We start from the raw sequence: 23554 nt of genomic DNA, 5'->3' as shown, positions 1-23554 counted from the left end.
ACACGGCGGCGTGGCAGGTTCCCCCACGGAGCTATGGGTAAAGGCTCACTGAGGCTGGTCCCAGGCCCACACATAGCAGCTTCACTAGGTAGTGTGTTCCCCTATGGCCGCAGAGCTAGGGGGGGGACGGCTCACTGATGCTGGTCCCAGGCCCACACATAGCAGCTTCACTAGGTAATAGATTCTCCTATGGCCGCGGAGCTATGAACCATCACCGAGATGTAATTCACAAACCACAGACAAACAGTCACTTTAACACTAATGTCCTGACTGTGTGCGCTATGTTACATCTCGTGTTGTGTATAGCAGGAGAATGCGTGAGCACAGTGTGTTTAAACATGTGTCTCTAGAAAAACTCTACCAAACACAAAGTCAATGATAGTCCAGTATGTGTGCATAACTTGTAATCAGTTATGGTGTTTATTGTTAAATTGTGCGCAGGTCAGGGGGGGGGGGGGGTGAGGAGGAAGCAGACTGTCAAAACATAGATGGAATCACTTCTATCAACTTTTATCTGTCAAGACTTTTATTATTTTATCATTATTATAGCTCTGAATAATTAATTTAAAGATTTTGTACCTCTTCGTTTTATTTTGAAAAGTCCGTGTTGCTTCCTGTGTTGCTGATAACGGCAGTTGCATCCAGGTTTTGACAGAAGCACATAGCCCATAGGTAAGCTGCAGTTAGCTGAGAAATAACCAGTTAATAATGTGTAGCTTGTAGATATAATGTGTTGATGTTTGCTGCACTGTTAGGCAGTCTTGAGAGAGTTATATGAAAATGAGTGCTATTTAGCGCTCGCGGTTAGCGCCGCTAGCTCGCGTTAGCATCGCCGCTAGCTCCCGTTAGCATGCTAGGCTAGCGCTTAGCTAGGTCTTGTTAGCATTTAGCTATTAATGTTAGCTGCTAATGTTGGCAAAGAAATTGTATTTAGCTTTTGGGTCCGCTATGTTTACTGCAATTCATTACCTTAATTCATAAGAAGACATTTGATTGATTATATATTAAAGAGTCAAAGTCTGTCAAATCCAAGAAAAACCCGTTGCTAACCAGATGTGTGGTTACTTAGATAGCAACGGTTTATTGGAAAAATTTCAGTCAGGATTTAGAACCCATCACAGCACAGAAACAGCACTATTGAAAGTCACTAATGACCTTCTTCTGATGAGGAACAGCACTACACTGGTTTAAATCACATTTATCAGATAGATTCCAATTTGTTAACGTTAACAATGACTCCTCTATGCACATGCAAGTTAATCATGGAGTTCCACAAGGTTCTGTCCTTGGACCAATACTCTTCACCTTATATATGCTCCCCCTAGGCAACATTATCAGACAGCACCACATACAATTCCACTGCTATGCAGACGACACCCAATTGTATATTTCCATGAAGCATGATGAATCTAATCGCCTAGTTCAACCTCAGGAATGTCTCAAAGATAGCAAGGCCTGGATGACCCAAAATTTTCTACTTTTAAACTCAGACAAAACTGAGGTTGTTGTAATTGGCCCTAAACATCTCAGAGAAACACTGTCTGACCAGATAGTCACCTTGGATGGTGTCAGTCTGGCTTCCAGCTCCACTGTGAGGAACCTTGGAGTGTTGTTCGACCAAGACATGTCATTTGACCCCCATATTAAACTAGTGTCTAGGACGGCTTTCTTCCATCTGCGCAATATTAACAAAATTAAAAACATCCTGTCTAAGCAGGATGCTGAAAAACTAGTCCACGCGTTTGTAACCTCTAGATTAGATTACTGTAACTCCCTATTAGCAGGATGCTCCATGAAGACTGTTAAAAGTCTCCAGTTGGTCCAAAATGCTGCAGCACGAGTGCTGACAGGAACTAGAAGGAGAGATCATATCACTCCTGTCTTAGCTTCCTTACATTGGCTCCCTGTAAAATTTAGAATAGAATTCAAGATCCTGCTCCTCACTTTTAAAGCCCTCAACAATCACGCCCCCTCATATATCAAAGAGCTGATAACACCTTATTATCCAAGTAGATCCCAAAACACAGGCTCTCTTGTGGTTTCAAGAGTCTGTAAGAGTAGAGCAGGAGGTAGAACATTTAGCTATCAGGCTCCTCTCCTATGGAACCAGCTCCCACTCTGGGTTCGGGAGGCAGACACTGTCCCAGCAATTAAAGTAAAACTAAAAACCTTCCTCTTTGACAAAGCCTATTGTTAGTTCTGATCAGGTGAGTCCTGAACCATCCCTTAGTTGTGCTGCTATAGGTTTAGACTGCTGGGGGAACTCCCATCATGCACTGAGCACTTCATCACTTCCCTCTGTCTCTCTGTCTCTCTGCCCCCCCACAACTGTTTATTTACTTATTTATTTATTTTAACATGTCATCATGTCAAAGTGTCACTTTGTCCTCCCATAGTCCCTCTGGCTCTTCTCTCTCTCTCGTTTCAGATAACTCTGGCACCGGGACTGCAGGACAACAACGACTACCATCACCATTGCTATCATTAATTACACTAACTTAGTAATTTCATTAATATATATAATCCTGTTGTAGATCACTACATTGTTATTGTTATAGTCAGCCCTGATACTGATGGTGCCCAATTGTTCCCGGTCTCTCTCTCTCCACCTCATCTCTCTCTTCTCTCCCCCGCTTTCCACCCATCTCTCCTTTCCTCCCCCCTTACTTTTCTTTCCTCACCCCAACCGGTCGAGGAAGATGACCGCCCACATTTAGCCTGGTTCTGCCAGAGGTTTCTCCCTGTTAATGAGGGAGTTTTTCCTCTCCACAGTCGCCTGTGCTTGCTCATTGTGGGAACTGTTGGGTTTCTCTACGTTAATATTGTTTTAAGGTCTTGACCTTTAAATGTAAAGTGCCTTGAGATAATGTTAATTATGAATTGGCGCTATATAAATAAAATTGAATCGAATTGAATTGTTTATTGTAAAAAGTAAAAATAACTATTTTTAAGTTACAATTTCATCAATATTATTATATATAACCTGTTTATTTGGTTTAATCATTTCAGGGTTATGACCTGTGGTCATCTGTGGTCATTTTGTAATATAATAAAAGGAGGATAAACACAAGTTATTGCTTCAGTGTGCTTCCTGTCAAGCCTTTTCGGAGGGCTGAATTTTTTAAAATCCGAACAGTATCTACCATGTCTTATATTTCTATCAAGGAAAGGTAATATCAGGTTTATCTATATTGTTTTATCGCCCAGCCATAGGCTGAACATATTCTATATTTTTCTTCCCTACCCCTAATATTCCATTCTATGTCTATGGCACATGATACCAACTCTGTCTTAAAACTACAGTGGAAACCAGATTTATAGTGATTAAGCGTTTATATATATCAAGAAGTTTGGGACATTTGGGCATTTCAGCCAGCAAGTCATACCAGCCCTTTGTAAACCTCTGTCCCTAGCGTGAGAGTGTTCTCCACAACGGAGACACTATTAGTGCCAGTAGGGCATCAAACCCTCTATGATAATAATGTGGTGGTAGTAAATTATATAGGAGAAAGAAAAAAAGAAAAATCATTTATTTAATACTGATAATCATACAATACAATAATGGTGCAGTTTAAGTACAGTTAATTTTCAATACGCTGAACCTTAAAGGATATTTATTTTAATTATTTATGAGAATGTTTATTTTGTTAATTTACTTGAGTAAAAATCACTGAGGTAAGAAAGACAGCAATATTTAACCAGGGTTGAATAAAAAGAAATAAAAATCAATTTAATGTTTTCTGTTCCTTATCTCAACTGTTCCGAAAACATACCAAACTGTGACCTCAAAACCGAGGTGTGTACCGCAGGAACTATGCATGACTGTTTTTTCTACCTGCCCCAATGTTGTCCTCAATCTCAACAAACTTCTCCAACATCCGAAACATGCACAGCAGTCAACCACAGATCCAGCAGTCTACATGTGGCATCTAAATTCTGTAACCTCATAAGCTTTTGCACGTAGTCACCATAGGTAAATTCTGTGTTAAGACTGTGGCAAGCTGCCAGGCTGCCAGAGTCGATGGGAGAGGCAAAAGGAAGCACTCCGCTTAACAAAAAACTCTAACATAGTCTAATATGTCTGCAAAGTTGACGATACAGAAAATAACTAATTCAGATGATGAGACATGATAACTCAGTTAGCATGGCAATGCCAATGAGTCTGCATGAATAAAAAGAGGAGAGAAGAGGAATTGGGGGTTGGGAGTCACAGAGGCAGTCCAGACCAGACCAAATACAGGTTGTGTGTGTGTGTGTGTGTGTATGTTTGCCAGCAAGAGTCCCCTCTCACCACACAAACAAAAGAACAGGCTCTGTGTCTGATTGGGGTCAGCTCGTGGCTGCTGAGGGGAGGAGAGGGGGAGTAGGAGAAAGAGGGGGGTGAAGTGGGGGTGGTAGGTATTAGACACTGCTGTCTGATTTTTTATCCCTTTTTCTCACTGTGTCTCTCCACACAAGACAGACCGCCATCTGAGTCACTAATGAAGGCAAAGGAGGACGAGGAGAATGATCTGGACAACCACACTGCCACAAATCTCCTGCTAGGGTTGGGTACCGAAGTCTGTCCTAACAACCAAATTATGTTGGTACTACCGGGTACCAATTCATGTTAAATCAATTGGTGCCAAATTTTGGTGATTGCATCTAGGTGAGAGAATATTTATGTGTCAGTGAGTGAGTGAGTGAGAGAGAGAGAGAGGGACCATGTGACTCATCCCTGGAACGTGATCGAGCCAAGCTCATTTCTGATCAGTGCACACGGTCAGAACAATGGCCAGTCAATGGCACAGACACCCAGGGAGCCAGGCATGGCGCCAGGGCACAGATTGGCCACAGCGCAACCAAGTCAGACACCATAGTTCACTTACAATGTTCATACATGCTTGGACTGTAAAAAAGTAATTTTTTATAGTTCTGTGTCAGTAATTTACTGCTCCTCTGTGTCTCTTATCATTCGCTATGCCAACTGAATCGAGCCAAACCATGCATGCCTCTGGCTCTCCATATATAGACTGTTAAAGCTTACAAGTTCTGTTGCTTTTACCCGGTCTGAGTATAGACATGTGTTCGATCTGTTTGGATCTGGATGGGCTTTTTAAGCAGAGGTTTAATAACAGCTACCTTAAAAGCTTGTGGTACGTAGCTGGTTAACAGAGACATTAATCTGATTTAATATGGAACTGTCAATTAGGGGGAAAACCTCAAGTCTAGTTGGGACAGAGTCAAATTGACAAGTAGTTGGTTTGGATGATGAAACTAATAAGGTCAGTTCAGGAAGATCGATAGAACAAAAATGGTTCAAATAAAAATGTGGTGCTACAGGTGGGTTTCAGGACAAAACAATGTATCTGTGTATCTAGTTGCATTCAGAGACTCAGATTTGTACAGCCCCAGTTTATTTAGGTCCATCTAATGTGTGTGTGTGTGAGCAGGGCTGCACCTATCGATTATTTTTTTATCGATTAATGAAACTATTATTTTTTTGATAAATCTGAAGATAACTTATTACTTAATTTAAATAATAATAATGATCAAAGAACAATTTAAATCGCGAATCAGAGATCATGATCATAATGACGGATCCTGTATTGTGATGGCATCTGATCGTAGTGGTGGACCATGATCAAGGTGGCAGCTGATGGTGGATCCTGATGGCGTCAGTGGATCATGATGATGGATTATGATGGTGGATCCTGAACGTGGTGGCTGCAGATTGTGGACTATGATTACAACAAGACTGCTTGGTATACAATATGTCTACTCAGATACTCATTTATCTTCCATCATGCACCAATGCTGTAATTACTCTTATGTATCTGACATTCTACATTAAAAGTGGCATCTATTGCACTTTTCTACATGCTGAACCTTAAAGGATATTTATTTTATTAATTGTAGTTATTTATTTACAAGATTTATTTTGTTATTTTACTTTGTAAAATGTACTTATGAAAGACAAAGCCATGGTAAACCAGGATTGAATAAGACAAATAAACAATGAGTCTAATGTTTTCTGTTCCTTGTTTCTACTGTACCGAAAATGCACCTAACCATAACATCAAAACAGAACTGTGATTTCTGTGTACCGTTACCCCACTAATAATCAACCACTCATAGTGATAAATTTGAACCGGAACAACCGTGATCACTACAAATTTCCACAGTACAATTTGGTTGAAATATGGCAGCCCTAGATTTGATGCAATTCTCTGTCTCTCTCTCTAATCTCTTCTTCAGACAATGATTAATTGACAAAAAACTTGTCAATGATCTGAATATCCTATTATCTAGGGCAGCAGGGCTCCATCTGATTTGCAGACTCCTCCTGGAGACTTGCACACAGTACAGGACAACCAGACTTTGAATTAATTACTTTTTGTCCTGATCCTGAAGCAGTGGCGGTTATAATTATTTATAACCACCACTCTAGTCATCATTGTACCATTCTTGCAAAGTATCATCTATTGAGATTATTATTGTTTACTGAGATAGCAGACGTCAAACCACCCCCACCACTACCACTGTCACACTTGACGGATGGCCTGTCTTCGAACACACAAGGACTACAAATCTGCCCTGGTTCTAAGGGTATTTTGGGAACTAATGGGGAACGTCTAGGGTGTGTGTATGTGTCTGTGTGAGGGTGTGTAAGTGGCGTTGGGGATACAGAATCTAGACACAAAGGGTGTCCCAGCATAGGGCTGTCGCGGTAATCGCAAAAATGAAATATCGCGATATTTAGAAGCCCAACGCTATACATAATGGGCCACCGCCATCACCGCACGTGACCTGATCCCGCCAAAACACACATCGCGAAGGAGACAATGGCAGTTGCACTGGTATCAAAACCAAATGTAACTTCGCCCCTTTGGGAGCATTTCGGCTTTCAGCCAAATGAAAAGGGGGAATTAGCCAATATAAATGAGGCGATCTGTAAAATCTGCGGCAAAACAATTCAGGTAAAACGAGGAAACAACAAATTTAAGGGCTCACCTATCAAGCTACCATCCATCTATTGAGGTGCGGCTGCCGCCTCCTGCCACACAGAGTCGCGGAGCAGCTCATGTAGGTGCCAGCCAACAGCTTGGAGTCGGCGAAGCCTTTGCTCGAGTCGGCAAGTACAGCAGAGACAGTGACAGATATAAACGCCTAACAGGCACTGTTACATGGTATCTGGTTGAGGAGATGGTGCCGATTTCCACTGTGGAGAAACCTGCATTCAAGTCGCTGCTCCAGAAATTTGACAAGCAATATGAGTTGCCAGGGAAAACGTACTTCTCAGAAACTGCTGTGCCGAAAATGTACAATACAGTTAGAGCATCAGTTCAGAGTGAGCTCAAAAGTGCGGACTTTTTCTCTGACACCACTGACATGTGGTCAAGTGTGAATATGACTCCTTACATGAGTCTAACTGTACATTACCTGACCACAGACTGGACTCTTAAATCACGCTGCCTCGAAACAGTGTTTATGCCCCAGAATCACACATCCGACAACATCGCAGAGGCTCTACGCAGCGCATTTGATGAGTGGTCCCTGGATGAGAAGAAGCTGGCGTGCATAACGACGGATAAACGGGGCAAACATCGCCGCAGCAGTGAGAAAATTGAGCTGGACGTGGCTGAACTGCTTCGGACATAATATACACCTGGCAGTGACAAACGCAATGGCAAGCGTTAAAGATCGCACATCCCGAGCAATGGGTCTGTGCCACACCTTAGTGGGTGCGTTCTCCCAGAGCTGGCTGAAGAGGAGGGATCTAGCGAAAGCGCAAGCGGAGCTCCAAATCCCGCAGCACGGACTCATAATGGTAAACTTACTTTCAGAAAATATTTATGATCTAATTGTAACCCACTGTAAGTCCACTTAATAACACAATTAGCCTATCATTGAGCCTCCATATTATGATTTGTCAAAATAAACACCTAGTTAAAACGCCCTTGCAGCCGACAGGCTATTTTCAAGTCTTGCTGTGAATATTTAGCTTTTTGAGATGCTTAAAAAATATTTATCGTTTATAAAAAGATACACTGAAACGAAAACTAATGTTATATATTTTAATTAAAAAAATAATAATAAGTTGGTGTAATTTCAGTTCAATAATTATACGGCCATTGCTCTGTCCATGCAGGACTGTCCAACAAGATGGGGCTCCAAACAGAAAATGGTGGACCGAGTCTTGGAGCAAATCCCCGCTATAAAAAGAGTTCTGGATGATCGGCGGCATCAGCCTCTCATCCCCAGCTGTCAGGACATTGCAGTTTTGGAGTCGGTGAACGCGGCATTAAAGCCAGCGGCTGAATTTAAGGATCTGCTGTCTGGCGAGAACTATGTCACGGTCTCATCCATTAAACCTGTCCTGAAACTCCTCACTGAAGATGTTTTAAAACCATCAGACGAGGACACCACTCTGACCTCGGACATCAAGCGGAAGATGTGCAGTGTTCTCGAGGAGAAGTACAGACCAGCTGCTCTACAAAAAACTTTGGCAATGTCCTGCTTGCTGGACCCAAGATATCGGGGCAACAATTTTGATGATTATGCGGAGGAGGAGACAAAGTGCGCGCTGATCGAGGAGATATTGGACACGGAAGACAGAGAGAGCGGTGCCAGTGCCTCAGCTGCTGCCCAGCCAGAGTCCTTGCCGCAGACAGCGATGCCACCAGCCACCTGCGGCAAAAAAAGAACGCTCGGAGACCTGCTGAAGTCACGGACAAGCACGTCTGTAACCGTCCCGAAGAGAGCCAAAGCCGACCTGGAGCTCACTCGCTACCTGCAGGAGGAACCCATCGACCCTAATGAAAACCCCCTGGCATGGTGGCGCAACAACCAGGAGAGATTTCCCTTGCTCTCCACAGTGGCACGCAAGTACATGTGTATTTGTGTGGGACCCACAGTGATTGGAGCAGCAAAAACAGCTACCACCCCCATACTACTACTCTGATTGCCAGACGTTATTTCTGCAGTTTTATATTGTTTGTATTTGTTATCACCTGATTGACACTGGATGGAATATTAACACTGGTTGCATATTATTATAGGAATTAACATGGTCAGAAAGGGTGATATATGGACAGGCACCTTATGACACCCCTGGGGTCCTCAGGGCGTGGTCGGGCTATTAACTAGAAGACTGTCCCACAGTTAGCTCACATGTAGCAACAGGCTGATGGTCCTGAAAACGTTTCTCTGTTGCAGGTAAGCTAAAATAGTGAAGCTGGTGCATATTGATGTAGTACAGTAAATTGTATGTGCATTGCATGTATGTCATGATGCAATGAAAGAGTATGAACGTTACATTAGACGAGTGGGTGTGTTGCCATACTTAATCTGTCCACAATTTATTTAAGATGGCGGCGCGTGTAGACGCAGCGACCACCCACGCTCCCGAAAATGCAGTGTTTTGTTTATTTAATAAGTGTTTGTCCGAAAGTTTGTCGTGTTCGTCTCGTCTGTATGCGTTGGATTACAAGTACAGTCTGAGTCAAGCTGCTGTTCCATCACATTTCAAGACCTCCATCATCATACCTGTACCAAAGAAACCGGCTCCATCCTGCTTCAATGACTATCGCCCTGTGGCACTTACCCCCATCATAATGAAGTGCTTTGAACGGCTAGTCATGTCACACATCAAGTCCATCCTCCCCCCCACCCTGGACCCCTTTCAGTTTGCATACCGGGCCAAACGTTCCACAGAGGACGCAATCTGCTCTGCTCTCCACCCAGCCCTCACCCACCTGGAAAAAGCAGACTCACATGTGAGAATGCTTTTCATTGACTTCAGTTCAGCTTTTAACACCATTATCCCACAACAACTCATCTGTAAACTGGACCAGCTGGGGCTCAACACCTCCCTTTGCAATTGGGTGTTGGACTTCCTCAGCGAGCGGCCACAAGCAGTACGAGTCGGCAACAACATCTCGAGCAGCATCACACTGAGTACAGGGGCCCCACAAGGCTGTGTGCTCAGTCCCCTGCTCTTCACCCTGCTGACTCACGACTGCACACCTACCTACAGCACCAATCACTTGGTAAAGTTTGCGGACGACACTACTCTGGTGGGTCTCATCACCAAGAACGATGAGACCTACTACAGGAAGGAGGTCAACCTCTTGACCACGTGGTGCAGAGACAACAACCTCCTGCTGAATGTCAGCAAAACAAAGGAGATTGTGGTTGACTTCAGGAGAAGACACACTGAACACCCACCAATGACCATCGATGGTGCTGCTGTGGAGCAAGTGAGCAGCACCAAATTCCTGGGGGTGCACATCAGTGAGGACCTCTCCTGGGCCACCAACTCTGCATCACTGGCGAAGAAAGCCCAGCGGCGCCTCTACTTCCTCCGCAAGCTCAAGAAAGCAAAAGCCCCCACTCCCACCCTGAACACATTCTACAGGGGCACCACTGAAAGCATCCTGTCAAGCTGCATCACTGTGTGGGGCAGTAGCTGCACTGAATACAGCCGAAAAGCACTGCAACGCGTGGTGAACACAGCTGCTAGGATCATTGGTGCCCCACTCCCTTCCTTGCAAAGCATATACACCACCCGCCTCACCCGGAAAGCCACCTCGATTGCGAGGGACACCAGCCACCCCGCACACAGCCTTTTCAGCCTCCTACCCTCTGGAAGAAGGTATAGGACCCTCCGTTCCCGCACCACCAGACTCAGCAATAGCTTCATCCACCAAGCTGTCAGGAAGCTAAATTCTCCCCACTCACTCCCCCCACCCATATCCGACAGTCTGACAACAGGCTGAAATCCCCCCCCCCCTCCAAAAATCACTCAGGACTCTGAAACAAACTGTCTCTGCACTTTATCACTTTTTATCACTTATCACTTTTACCTCTTTTAACTTGCACTGCTAATACTTTTATCTATGTATGTTCTATTTAGTGATATGTTATGTTAAGTTATGTAATGTCTTGTCTGTATACTGTATATTGCTTAGCTCCAAGTAATGTTTATCTGTTGTTTATCTGTTGTGCCTGTGCACTTTATATGTTTCACTGTGGGGAGAGTGGGAAACGTTCTTTCGACTGCTTTGTATGTTTACATGTGAAATAGTTGGCAATAAAGCTACTTTGACTTTGACTTTGATAATTGCCTATGATTAACGATGTCAGTACCGTGTTATATGCTAAACCATCATAAAGGATGAATGTGTCTTATTCTGAGTGTGTCAATATCTATTGATGTAGTATAATTATTGCCATGTACTTCATGTGAGTTGAAGCGGAACCGGGAATGTTGGATAGATAAATGATTAACTAGAAGACTGTCCCACAGTTAGCTCACATGTAGCAACAGGTTGATGGTCCTGAAAACGTTTCTGTGTTACAGAATAAAACCTGAACCCCCCGTGATAACTCATGCACGCCTGGAGGTGTATTTCGTCTCCGCGTGTGCAACAAAATTGGTGGCCCGTACGGGGAGAGTTAACTTTCCGCTCAGAGTGACGAGAACGCGCAGCAGGCATCAGGAGTGATGACGTCGGGAGTGCGCAGCGACGGGAGCGCGGCTGAGACGCGCACAGCGGAGCTGGAGGAGATGGCAGATTACCGTGTCGCAGCGGCTGTGGCTGTTACAACTAAACCAGCTCAAGGAAGTTTGCGAGGAAGCCAAGATCTCAAGTGGAAATGTCACATCAAGGTGAATGTTAATCAGACTTATAACAGAACACATGGACAATGTAATAAACGAAGAAGATGAAGAAGTTGCCAAGTTTTATGTGGGAACAATGCTAAAAACTGTGGAAGAAATAAGAATAAATATTGAAAGGCAACACAGTGAGGTAAAATCACAGGATACAGCTGAAAGCTTTGAAGAAAGAGCTGATGATGTGAGCTTAGCAGAGAAATGTTCACAGCTCCATCTTAACAACCAAGCTCTGCGTGATGAAGTTAAAAGGCTGAGAGAAAAGGTGAATCAAACAGCTCCAAGCTATTTATCCATGCCAGAGACTGTGATGCCCACAGCTGTGAATAAATTACCTGAAGTGACAATAAGGAGAGAGTTTAAAATGTGTGGTCAGATTGGGGAGCGGGGACAGAAAGACAGGCTGTCATTCACAAATCTCATACATCAGATTGACAGAGGCTTGAATAAAGGACATAGTGAAGCTGAAGTTATAAGGATCAGTGAGTACTGGACTGATGAGTGACCATATTAAGTTTCAACTTAAGCCCTACCTTGATGATTTGAAAGTGACAGATGAAACACTCATAGACAGAATGAATGAGGCAGCGAGTGTGGAATCTGAGAGACAAATAAAACAGAGGAAAAACATCTATAGTAAAACCCCGAAAGTAAATGAAGTACAGACAGAGGGACAAACCATCCAACAAGCACGGGACACTGAAAGGGATAGAGTGGGAGTTCAAGGACAGTCAGCTGAAGTGGTAAAACCCAAGCACCGTAAACCACCAGGTGAAGCTCCCACAAAAGATTCAGAACTCTATGAAGAAGTTAGCTTGGTTAGAGAAGAAATGGCTGATTTAAGAAAATATATGACTAATACCACGGGCCCACCCCGCCATGTGAAAAGAGGTTATAAAGTGTGCCAGGAGAAAGGAGCAGGCGACCAATGTGAACACTGCTTTAAGTGTGGACAGCCCGGACACCTATCGAGAGGCTGCAGAGGACAACAAGCCTACACAGCTAAATTGGGTACAGGTGTTAATATCCAGACAGTCACACCCTCAGCATCATTTGCTTTGAACCAACCAGAACCAAATGAAGAGATTCACAAGCTTCTATGTGACAAAATCAGAAAAGTGGAGTCGTATGTAAGTGGAGCGCCTGAACAGACCATCAGTGCTGCCTATGCCAGTCACCTCTCATTCCATAACCAAGCCAAGCTGAAAGCCCTTGTTGGAAAGAAATGCATGGTAGGATGTTCCTTTAATGGAGTAGCGACTCAAGCTCTGTGGGACACTGGTTCACAGGTCACGATAATCAACGAAAGCTGGAGGAAGACAAAACTCTGTCACACGAGGCTGCAGAGAATCGAGGAGTTACTGGGAGAGAATGAAACTCTGGAGGGCCGAGTTGCAAACCAAACCCCTATACCATTTATAGGTTGGGTGGAGTTGAAATTTAAACTTGGATTGAAGGAGGGCTCACAGCCAGAAGTTCTAGTGCCAGTGCTTGTCTCTGATCAGCCTGGAGTAGCAGAAGAACCAATCATTGGCTACAATGTAATTGAGCACCTGGTGATAGAGGGAATGGACCACCATCCAGAGGTCACACCTGCAGTGGTAAAAGAAGCATTTTCTATTGACTGCAAAAAGAAAAATATATTAATTCACATCGTAAAGAATGGTAATCAGAATGAGAAAGAAGGTGTGGTGAAAGTTGGAAGACAAAAGATAGTGATTCCTGCAAGTGAGACCACAGCCGTTAGATGTTGTGTGAGAACAGGCCCCCTTTCCACCAAACAGGAAGTGATTTTTGAACCAGAAAATGTCATGAACTGACCAGATGGATTAGCCATCAATGAAACTGTTGTCTGCCTCCACAGAGGAAACTGGTCCAAAGTAGCAATACCTGTGACTAATAAAAGTTGCCATAACATTGTTCTCAACCCCACAGTGCTAGGACAGCTCTATCAAGTCAAGACCGTTTATCAAGTACTAGTGTGAGTGAATCAAAGACGGCTAATGCAGTGGGAAATGAAGAGAGCATTGTCAACATCCCGAAAGACTGGAAAAGTGAACAAACACAACCGAATGCCAGTACAACTGATTCATGGGATCCTCCTGTATCTGTTGATCATCTGACCCCAGACCAGCAGAGAAAAGTGAAACAGATGCTACGAGAAGAGTGTGCTGCTTTTTCAAAAGATGAGATGGAAGTAGGATGTATTCCATCTCTGCAGTTAAAGATTCGACTGAGTGACACTACACCAGTCCGACGCACTTACATCTCAGTTCCGAAACCACTTTACAAGGAAGTGAAGGAGTATTTGGAGGACCTCCTAAACAGAGGATGGATTCAAAAATCCCGGTCCCCATACTCATCACCACTAGTCTGTGTACGCAAGAAGGATGGGACCCTGCGTCTTTGTGTTGATTATAGGGAGCTTAACCAAAAATCAATCCCAGATCAGCACCCGATACCCCGAGTACAGGATATGCTGAACAGCCTTAGTGGAAGGTCATGGTTCTCTGTGCTGGACCAAGGTAAGGCGTACCACCAAGGGTTCCTTGAAGAAAGCAGCCGACCGCTCACAGCCTTTATTACACCTTGGGGTTTATACGAGTGGTTAAGGATTCCCTTTGGCCTGTCCTCAGATTTAGCCGAGTTCCAGCGTAGTATGGAAGAGTGTCTTGCAGGTTTGAGGGATGAGACATCACTGCCCTATCTAGATGACAATCTTGTCCACAGCAAGACCTTTGAAGAGCATCTAAGTGATATGAGAGCGGTCCTACGTCGATATCAGGCACATGGTGTTAAACTGACAGCTAGAAAATGTGATGTGTTCAAGAACAAGGTTAAATTCTTGGGGAAGATTGTGTCCAAAGATGGCTATTGCATGGATCCCGCGGAGCTAGCGCCAGTGCAAGCGCTCAAAGATCACAAACCTCAGAACGCTGGAGATCTCAGGAAAATGTTAGGATACCTGTCGTATTATCGCCAATATATACCTAACTTTTCACAGATTGCCAAGCCGTTATACAATCTCTTAACCCAAGACAAGTCCTCTGGAAGTAGAACACAAGTAGAAAGTACAAACCGGAACAAAGGAAAACGCAAAAAGTCAGATCAGTTGTGCTCCAGTCATCCAATCACATGGACAGAAAGACTCATCGAGTATCTGCTATGTCCACCAGTGCTTGGATATCCAGATTTCGAGCAATCGTTTGTGCTTCATTGTGATGCTTCCCAGGAAGGACTTGGTGCAGTGTTGTACCAAAGGCAACAGCAAGTTAACTAACAAACAAGTTAGTCGTCATCAGTTATGGATCGAGAACACTAACCCCTCCAGAAGCCAATTACCATCTCCACTCTGGAAAACTAGAGTTTCTGGCAATGAAATAGGCAATTTGTGAACGGTTCCGTGAATATCTTTACTATGCACCCTCATTTATTGTATACACTGACAATAACCCTCTCACCTACGTTTTGACCACAGCAAAGCTTAATGCCACAACACACAGATGGATTGCTGAGTTAGCTGACTTCAACTTCTGTATAAAGTATCGACCAGGAAGAGCCAACGGAGATGCTGATGGCTTGTCGCTGATGCCACTCGACATGGAGCAGTACATGCAGACATGCACGCAGGAAATGGAACCAGAGGTAATAAAGACTGTCACACAGACACTGCAGCTTGCCTCTTCCGAGCATGAGCCCTGGTTGTGCCCTGCAACCATCGCCGCAGTATGTGCTGAACCCAGACATGAACCAATAAATTCATCAGTAGCTGAAATTCCACTTGAGAACATAAGAGAAGCACAAGAGAAGGACCCAGTCATTGGTAAGGTGCAGCAATATGTCATGACAGGACGATGGCCCCACCTGGCTGAAAAAAACAGACGTGATGATACATCAATTTTGGCCAGAGAAAGGAACAAGCTGTATGTCAACGATAATGGTATCCTCTACAGGAAGTCAGTGACTCGAACTCAACTGGTATTGCCAAAAACCTTTCATCAGCTGATCTATAAGGAGCTTCATGAGGGAATGGGACACCTGGGAGTGGACAGAACACTCAGCCTCATCCGTGATCGATTCTATTGGCCCCATATGCAGAGGGATGTGGACCACTATGTGACCAAGGTGTGTAGCTGCCTAAAGAGGAAACGTCCCAGCAAACAGACCAGAGCACCACTTGTAAATATAGTGACCACTTACCCATTTGAGATGGTGTCAATTGATTTCTTGCTTTTGGAAAACTGTAAAGGAGGATATGAATACATCCTTGTTGTCATTGACCACTTCACACGCTTTGCACAAGCGTACGCCTGTAGAAACAAGTCAGCAAAACTGCAGCTGAGAAGATCTTTGGAGATTTCGCACTGAAGTTTGGCTTCCCCATGAAGCTGCACCACGATCAGGGTAGGGAGTTTGAAAACAAGCTGTTTGACAAGTTGAAAGAATACTGTGGCATTCAAGGCTCACACACAACTCCTTACCACCCAGCTGGGAACGGCCAGGCTGAAAGGTTTAACAGGACGCTGCTCTCTATGCTGAGAAATTTGACAGAGGAAGCTAAGTCTGACTGGAAGAGCTCACTGGCAAAGGTTGTACATGCGTATAACTGTACGCGAAGTGAGGCAACTGGATTTGCTCCATATTACCTTCTCTTTGGTAGAAATCCCAGGCTACCTGTAGATTTGATGTTTGGTCTCTCACCAAATGAACAAGGCACAACTCCCGGTGAATATGCCAACCAATGGAAGACACGGATGCAAGAGGCATATAAATTGGGATCAATGACAGCTCTGAAGGAACAACGAAGAGTCAAGAAACAATATGACAGGAAAACCTATGGAACTGACTTGCAGCTAGGAAGCAGAGTACTGGTACGGAATTGTAGGGACAGAGGCGGACCCGGTAAACTTAGGTCCTATTGGGAAGACCAAGTCTATGTGGTAACAGACAGAAAGAGTGTTGATAACCCAGTCTATGAAGTAAGACCAGAGAAAGGTTCAGGAAGATCTAGGGTCCTCCATAGACACTTACTGTTGCCTTGTGACTTCCTGCCTGTAGAAGATGACAAGTTGGAATCAAAGTCTGGAAAGAGAAAGCAAAAGTCTGAAAAGGGGACAAAGAGACAGACAATTTGCGCAACAAGCACACCATCCGAGAGGGTTTTCAGTGTCGCTGGAAATGTTGTCACCCCTCTCAGATCCTCTCTCAAACCGCATAAGGTTAACATGCTGGTTTTCCTTGCGCGTAACAAGGACATGACCGAACTTTAAATCATCGTCCTTTTTGTGTGTGTGTGAATGTGAAATTGTAGTGCCTGGTACGGCTCATTTTGTATACTTAATTTAAAAAAATCGAAACAGGCACTTATTTATATTTTATGCATTTAAAAGTTCAACCTTCTCCTGAATTTAGTTTTTAAGTTCAATCAGTTGGAGAAACAACTTGCATCTTGGATCTGTGCCGTTACCGCCCTTTGATCTGCATTCAATAAAATAAAAAGTGTTATAAAATTGCCATGTCTTTTTTTAATAACCTTTTTAAATGTGTAAGCGCCATGTTTCAGAGGAAATATTGCAATGAGTTTAGTAATAGATAGATAGATGGATTAAAAAAAAAAATATGCTGCAATAATATCACATACCGCGATGTTGAGCCGCCCTGACTCACCGCAGGGGGAATTCCTCAACCGTGCCAGCCCTATCCCAGCAGACAAACTGCATTTTCGACAGTGTTTGTAGCTAGGTTGTCATTATATATTATTTATCATATATATATATATATATGTACACATTTATTAACATATAATATTATTTATTCTCATTTTAATTCTTACTACATTTTCCCCTTGTGCTGCTACCTCCTGTGCTGCTGTGTCAATTTTGAATTTCCTTTACTGTGATCAAATTCCTCCAAATGACCAATTTGGTCGCACAGGCAACCTAATTTCTCAACTGTGCGACTAAGCCGTTCGAGGGAAGGAAAATCTCCGTGACTCTGAAAGCCTCCCTTTGGTTCAACAACAGACACACATTAGGCCCATATTGTGGTCTAAACCAATCAGAGATGATGAAGGGCGGGACCCCCCTCTGATTGGCCATGGTCCAGATATTCCTGTACGTGTGTGTGTAAATTTGAAAATGCGTGTGCTGTGGTCAGATAGAGAGAGGTGAGACCATCAGATTTAGAGTGGAAATAGCCGCAGATGATTAGATGAAAAGAACAATTGACTTCTTCGTGAAGAATGTTAAATTAAGGCCTGATTCATCTGAAAGTCATAACCAATGCTCTGACACAGATCCATCAACTTCCCAGGTTATGTCAAGCCGTAGTCCGGAAATAGCATCAGTTTATGAGCCACATACGATGGACTTTGAGCCACAGCCCACCGAAATGAAAAGGGGGAAAGCATATACAATTCGAAAAGAGCGGCTTGAGCAGTTTCTCTGGGCAAGATATAGTAAAGCCGATAATATGATGCACTGCATTTACTGTAAAGAGTGTGGGAAGACCATGGCCGGCAATAGTGCATGTGTGACTGGTTCTAATACATTCCGAATTAAAACGCTGAAAAAGCACAATGCATCTATGAAACACACTACATGCCGCAACAAATGCACTGCCCAAGTGTCTCCTCTCCCAGCTGCCCTTTAGCGGCAGGCAGCAGCAAACAGATCATCAGACGAGGCCGAGATGTTCATCAAGTTTAACGTTGCCTACAATATCGCAAAGAAAGAACTTCCCTTCACTAAGTTCAAGTCCTCGCAGAGACACTGAAAAAAAGACATCTGCGCAAATTGCGAACAGTGCGTACACGGCATTCCTGATCGACGGAGACACAGATATCGCCACAAAGGAATGCGCCATTGTGTACGGTCGTATCTTGCGGAGAGGAAGACCGGTGAATATACTGATTGGACACATTGAGGTTGAGCATGCCCATGCCCAGGTAAGCCATGTCATCATGTCATGTAGCTGTGTCAATAATATGCCTACTGTCTCCTTACTGCATTAATCTTACTATTGATAATTAAAATAATAAATATAATGAAATAAAAATTAAAAAGTAGATTGCATTATAAACTCTTGATCTGGGAAGTAAATGGTATAATCTTATTTATTTATTTGTTTTAGTAATTTATGATGCCTCAAAGAAAGCATTTGCTGCTCTTGGCGACCAGTGTAGTAACTGGCGGATAAAATAATTGTTCTGGGTGCTGATGGTGCTGCTGTTAATTTGGGCAGCAAAGGAGGCGTCATAGCCTTTCTGCAGCAAGAGTCAGGTGACCACATTGTACCTTTCCACTGTATGCTTCACAGGTAAGACTAGAAGATAAGGTATGACTGACACCCTAAAGTCACTGTGAATTATTTTCTTTTAAAGAGCAGATGCATCCACATTTAAAATTTGACTATTTTTTCAGATTGAAATTGGCAATGTTGTCAGTGCAGAGGGACAATCCAATGATAGGGCAATTGTACGACCTTCTACATTTAATTTGGAAGACGTACCATTTCAGCCCCAAATCAATGAGAGAGCTCAGGGTCATTGGAGCTGACTTGGGGGTAAATGTGCTGATGCCCAGTGGGGTGAAGGGGACAAGGTGGCTCCCACATGTTTCAAGGGCCTTGGAGGCCTTTCTTAATCCAGGACAGTTCACTGCTGTGTACTACCATATGGACCATTTGGCAGGCTCCTCTGCCAATGCAGACATTGCAGGCCGAGCTACAAAGGCCAATGCATTCTTTCAGAATATTCCTTTCATTAGAGCCACTTCTATGTGACTAATTTTTATTGTTGTATGATACAGGTTAAGAAATCAATGGAAGATGCCACTTTTGAAAAAAAACTTGAAAAAGTATTGGATGCAACAATCAAATCCACTGTAAAACATCTGAAAGCAAGATTCAGTTGCCTCCTAGGCAAGTGTAGTCACCTGTCTTATAAACACATGTAGATGAGAAATATTGTTACTCATTTACTAAAATGTATTTGCTCTTACAATAGGAGACAGTGCTTCTGAGTCTGACACAACCAAGGCTGTCAAATGCTTCAACATTTTCAATCATGATAGCTGGCCAGAGAACCGAGAGGACTTAGTGGACCATAGGGCTGTCAACGAATATTCTAAATTCGAATATATATTCAAATATTAAAATAAAACAGATATTCGATTGTGAAAATTAATATTCGACTGTGGAAAAAAACACATCAGCGGCTGCTTTGCGAGTGGGCGCACTGCATGACAGGTCAGGCCACAGGAGATGCACTTGCACAGCGTCACTCACTGTTGAAAGTGAGACACGACCACGGTTTCCAGGCGGGTGGATACAAATTTGGGCTGGTTTCGGATCGGTTCGGCTGGATTTTGTAGCCGAAACACAGGCACTTCAGATCATCTCCCTGCGACCCTCTGTTCAGCAGGCAGCAGTCTAACTCATTCACTCACATACACACACACACACACCCACTACAGCTCTGGCTGACGTGCCCCCTAAACTCGCAACATACACTCCCACTACCTTCAGCTCACATCACCCACAGAGACCCGTTATTACCAACCGTTATTAACATGTTTATTTAAATCAGTATGCACATCGCGCATAGAGAAAGAGAGGGGGGCAAGCGACGGAGCGGCCTTTTTTTACGGTCTAAGTTTTAAGGTTAGTTCATTTACTTATTTTGTAATGTGTAGGTATGTTTTATGTTAAAAACTGAAATAAAAATACCTATACAAGTAGTAATGTCTTGTTGTATTAGTTTGTCCTCCTGTTATTGACATAATGCGTATTGCGCATGCGCATATATTCGAATGGTTTGAACCTATGTGTTTTTTTAGAGAGAATATTCGAACGTCATTTTGGAGCAATTTTGACAGCCCTAGTGGACCATGGTGCTGATGATCTTGCATTTCTCTTGGATCACTTCTCCACAGTCCTGAGAAGGGTAGCTGGTGGATTACTACAATATTATGTGTGCTGGTGGTAGATATTTTGTTCATGTGAACACTGATAAGCTGTGTAATCTACATCATTTTCAGAAATGGTGTTAACACTGAGCTCGCAAAAGAAGAGTTTGTAGGCTTGAAGCTGTTAATTGCCAGGATGTTCAAAGACAAGACCATTTGGGAGCTCATGTTGACCAGAGAGCCCTACTGCTCAGAGTATAAGGTCAGTTTTTGTTAATGTTCTTTCTTAAGATTGTGTCTGTTTTGCTATCTACACTGTAAAAAAAAAATGTAATAAAACAGAATTTTACTGTTTATTTTACAGATTTTTTCTGTATTTTTAAAATACCATTAAATTTACAAAAAGAGACTGTGATATTACATTACAAATGTAAAATAACATGAAATCACTGTAACTGTGAAAACACACAATATTTCTGTTCTTTTACAAGAAACACCATTAGAAATACATATATTTATTGTTAAAATATGTTCACAAATGTATCGTAATTTCACAAATATGTGTCTGTTATTTAATGGAATAAACTGTAAAATTCAACTTTAAAACAAAAAAAAAAGTAAAAAATCATTTAAAATTACTGAGAAATTAATAGTAAAATAACTATTTCATTTGTAATTTTACTATAACTTCTTTGTTAATTGACTAATGTTTTCATTGAAAATAACTACAATTACTGTAATTTCCTAGATGGTAACATTTATTAACTTTATATTAACATTTATTTTGAAAGGACATCTAAAGAGACATAGGGAAAGGGGAAAGCTTGAGAGGGTGAATAATATGCAAAGCAAAGACTTGGACTTTAACTTAGAGCTGCTGTCTCTGCTTATGGGGCATCAGCACTACCAAGTGAGCTGCAATTAAATGCTTTCAATAAAGCATTTCACTGATAGATATGCTGCTACTTTATTGCAGCTGCTGCTTCAGAACTGAACAGATACACTGCTTGATGACTTGATGTTCTTGTGTCATTTGTAGCATGCTCATATTGTCAAGGGCAGTTAATTAACCATACTGTAAATCAGTTTAGGCCTATCAAAGTTAGGATCAGATTCACAGTCCCATTAACACTCAGACATTTGTGTATAATAATATTTTTGGTGGTGGTGGGTAGGGGGATGTTAGGTTACAGTACCACAACCTGATTTTAATCCAGGAAAAAGTCTGAGTTTGCAGTCTGAGTATGAATGACTTGTCATGAGTTTCAAAAGGATTTCCTGCAGACCCTTGCTCCTGAATGACCTCTGCCATCAGAACCACTCAACCTCCTGGCATGTGTACTGCAAATGTTAACCTTAATGTTGCTATTTAATTTAATTTCATTTGAGCCATCTCTCGAGTGAAACTGCATACATCATGTGTTTGTGAGGCAAGGACGAAGGCTAGCTCGTTTGGTTTTACAGCAGACAAGATGCGGTGTCGGTCAGGACACAGGAATGATGACAATAGATTGAAGATGAATGATTTGGAACGCTCTGTGTAGGCTACTGAAATGACCGTAGTTAATGAAAATAAACATTTGTGAGCGGCCTATAACTGCTATAGGCTAATATGAAATGCAGTTTAAATGTAGCAATGGTCTCCACGTAAGTTAAATGCTGTTGTATTGGCAAACAAATCTCAACATCTGTCACAATAAAACAAACCAAGAAAAGGAACTGTCAGTGAAGGAGGCCAACACCAGGATATAACTATATGCTTTTCATTTGTTTCCTCAACCTACCACCTGAAAGCATTATATTCTGTCATTCAGAACAGATCTTAATGACAGAGCATTAATATGTGTCATCTGTGTCTAATTGCTTTTCAGCAATTCAGAAGTAAACAGTGAAAATATAATTTATTGGAATAAAAAGTATATATATACACACACTCCAATTGGATATATATAATCCAAACAATGTAAATCACAACGTCTTGAATTACTTCACAGCATGTCTGAACAAAACACGTGTAATCAGGGGACATTCTACTGCTGCAACGTCTCCCTGCACAAACACACGTACACCAAAAAAAGAAAAAAAACCAACGTCTCACTGCACAGACTGGGACCTGAACACGGGACAACGTGATGACAACAACTCGACATGTCATTGGATTACGTGCTGTGAAAAGCGCGGTTCCCGTTTGGATTGGTCGACAGAAACTGTTCGAGAAGAAGAAGAAGACAAGCCATTGGCTGTCGGGACACTGAACACCCGTCTTTCACGTGACGCTTAACAAGATCGAAAACCACCGCGCAACTGTTCCCGTCTGGTCGACAGAAACTTCGAGCGAACAGCAGCTAAAGTCCAGGCTGGAGGAAGGACGAAGGTAGAAGGCAAGTATCAAACTGAAGCTGAGTAGCATTAGCTTTATTTACCACCTTGCCTCGTCGGCAAAAGGCATCGAATCCGCTAGCATGTCGTCAACTGAAATGTTAGCTAACTATGGTGTCTTCATGTGTCGTCTGCCAGTGTAAGCTGCATTTAGTAGTCAGCTAGACTAGCCGCTAACGTTAGCTTATCACTTAACAGTGAGTCATTACGCTTGCTTTTGTGAACTAACTGACACAGGCAGAGAGATAAAGAGAAACAACATTTGTTTAGAGCTGCAACAATGAAAAATAATCATGAATTATTTTCCATATAATAAATAGTAGGGGGTTGAGGTTTTGGTGGTAATTAGAGTCTTGGATATGTCAAAGATCAGCAACAAAATTGATTTTATTGTATTAGTATTTTTCATGTAGTATCAAATACTCCCTTTCAACATCCTTCAGGCACCAAAATGCCTTATTGACTTCCATGAAAACCATATTTTTGAATTTCACTGTCATTGCAGTATAAAACCATGCATTCTGGGATGTCAGCATTTCATTTTGAAGAAAAGTAGTGATATTTGATATTTCACACACACACCTACAATGTGAAAGTGGTTAAATCTGGT

At 42.6% G+C, this 23554-nt stretch overlaps 1 protein-coding gene across 4 annotated transcripts in view; it reads right to left on the bottom strand.

Moving 5' to 3' along the window:
* The window catches only part of LOC109631992 (low-density lipoprotein receptor class A domain-containing protein 4), a 92885-nt gene that overhangs the window by 57875 nt on the left and 11456 nt on the right, over window positions 1-23554 (bottom strand). The window contains exon 2 of one of the 4 annotated variants that reach the window (XM_069537471.1): window positions 16691-16741. The exons of the other annotated variants lie outside the window; for them this stretch is intronic. Within the exon in view, the coding sequence (XP_069393572.1) occupies window positions 16691-16741 (51 nt within the window). The remainder of the gene's footprint in view (window positions 1-16690; window positions 16742-23554) is intronic. 4 annotated transcript variants of the gene reach the window in all.

The sequence above is a fragment of the Paralichthys olivaceus genome, chromosome 13 (assembly GCF_024713975.1).
Source record: "Paralichthys olivaceus isolate ysfri-2021 chromosome 13, ASM2471397v2, whole genome shotgun sequence".
In the NCBI taxonomy this organism is placed as follows: domain Eukaryota; kingdom Metazoa; phylum Chordata; class Actinopteri; order Pleuronectiformes; family Paralichthyidae; genus Paralichthys; species Paralichthys olivaceus.
The sequence above is the reverse complement of the archived record's forward strand: the minus strand, read 5'-3'. Positions and strand labels throughout refer to the sequence as shown.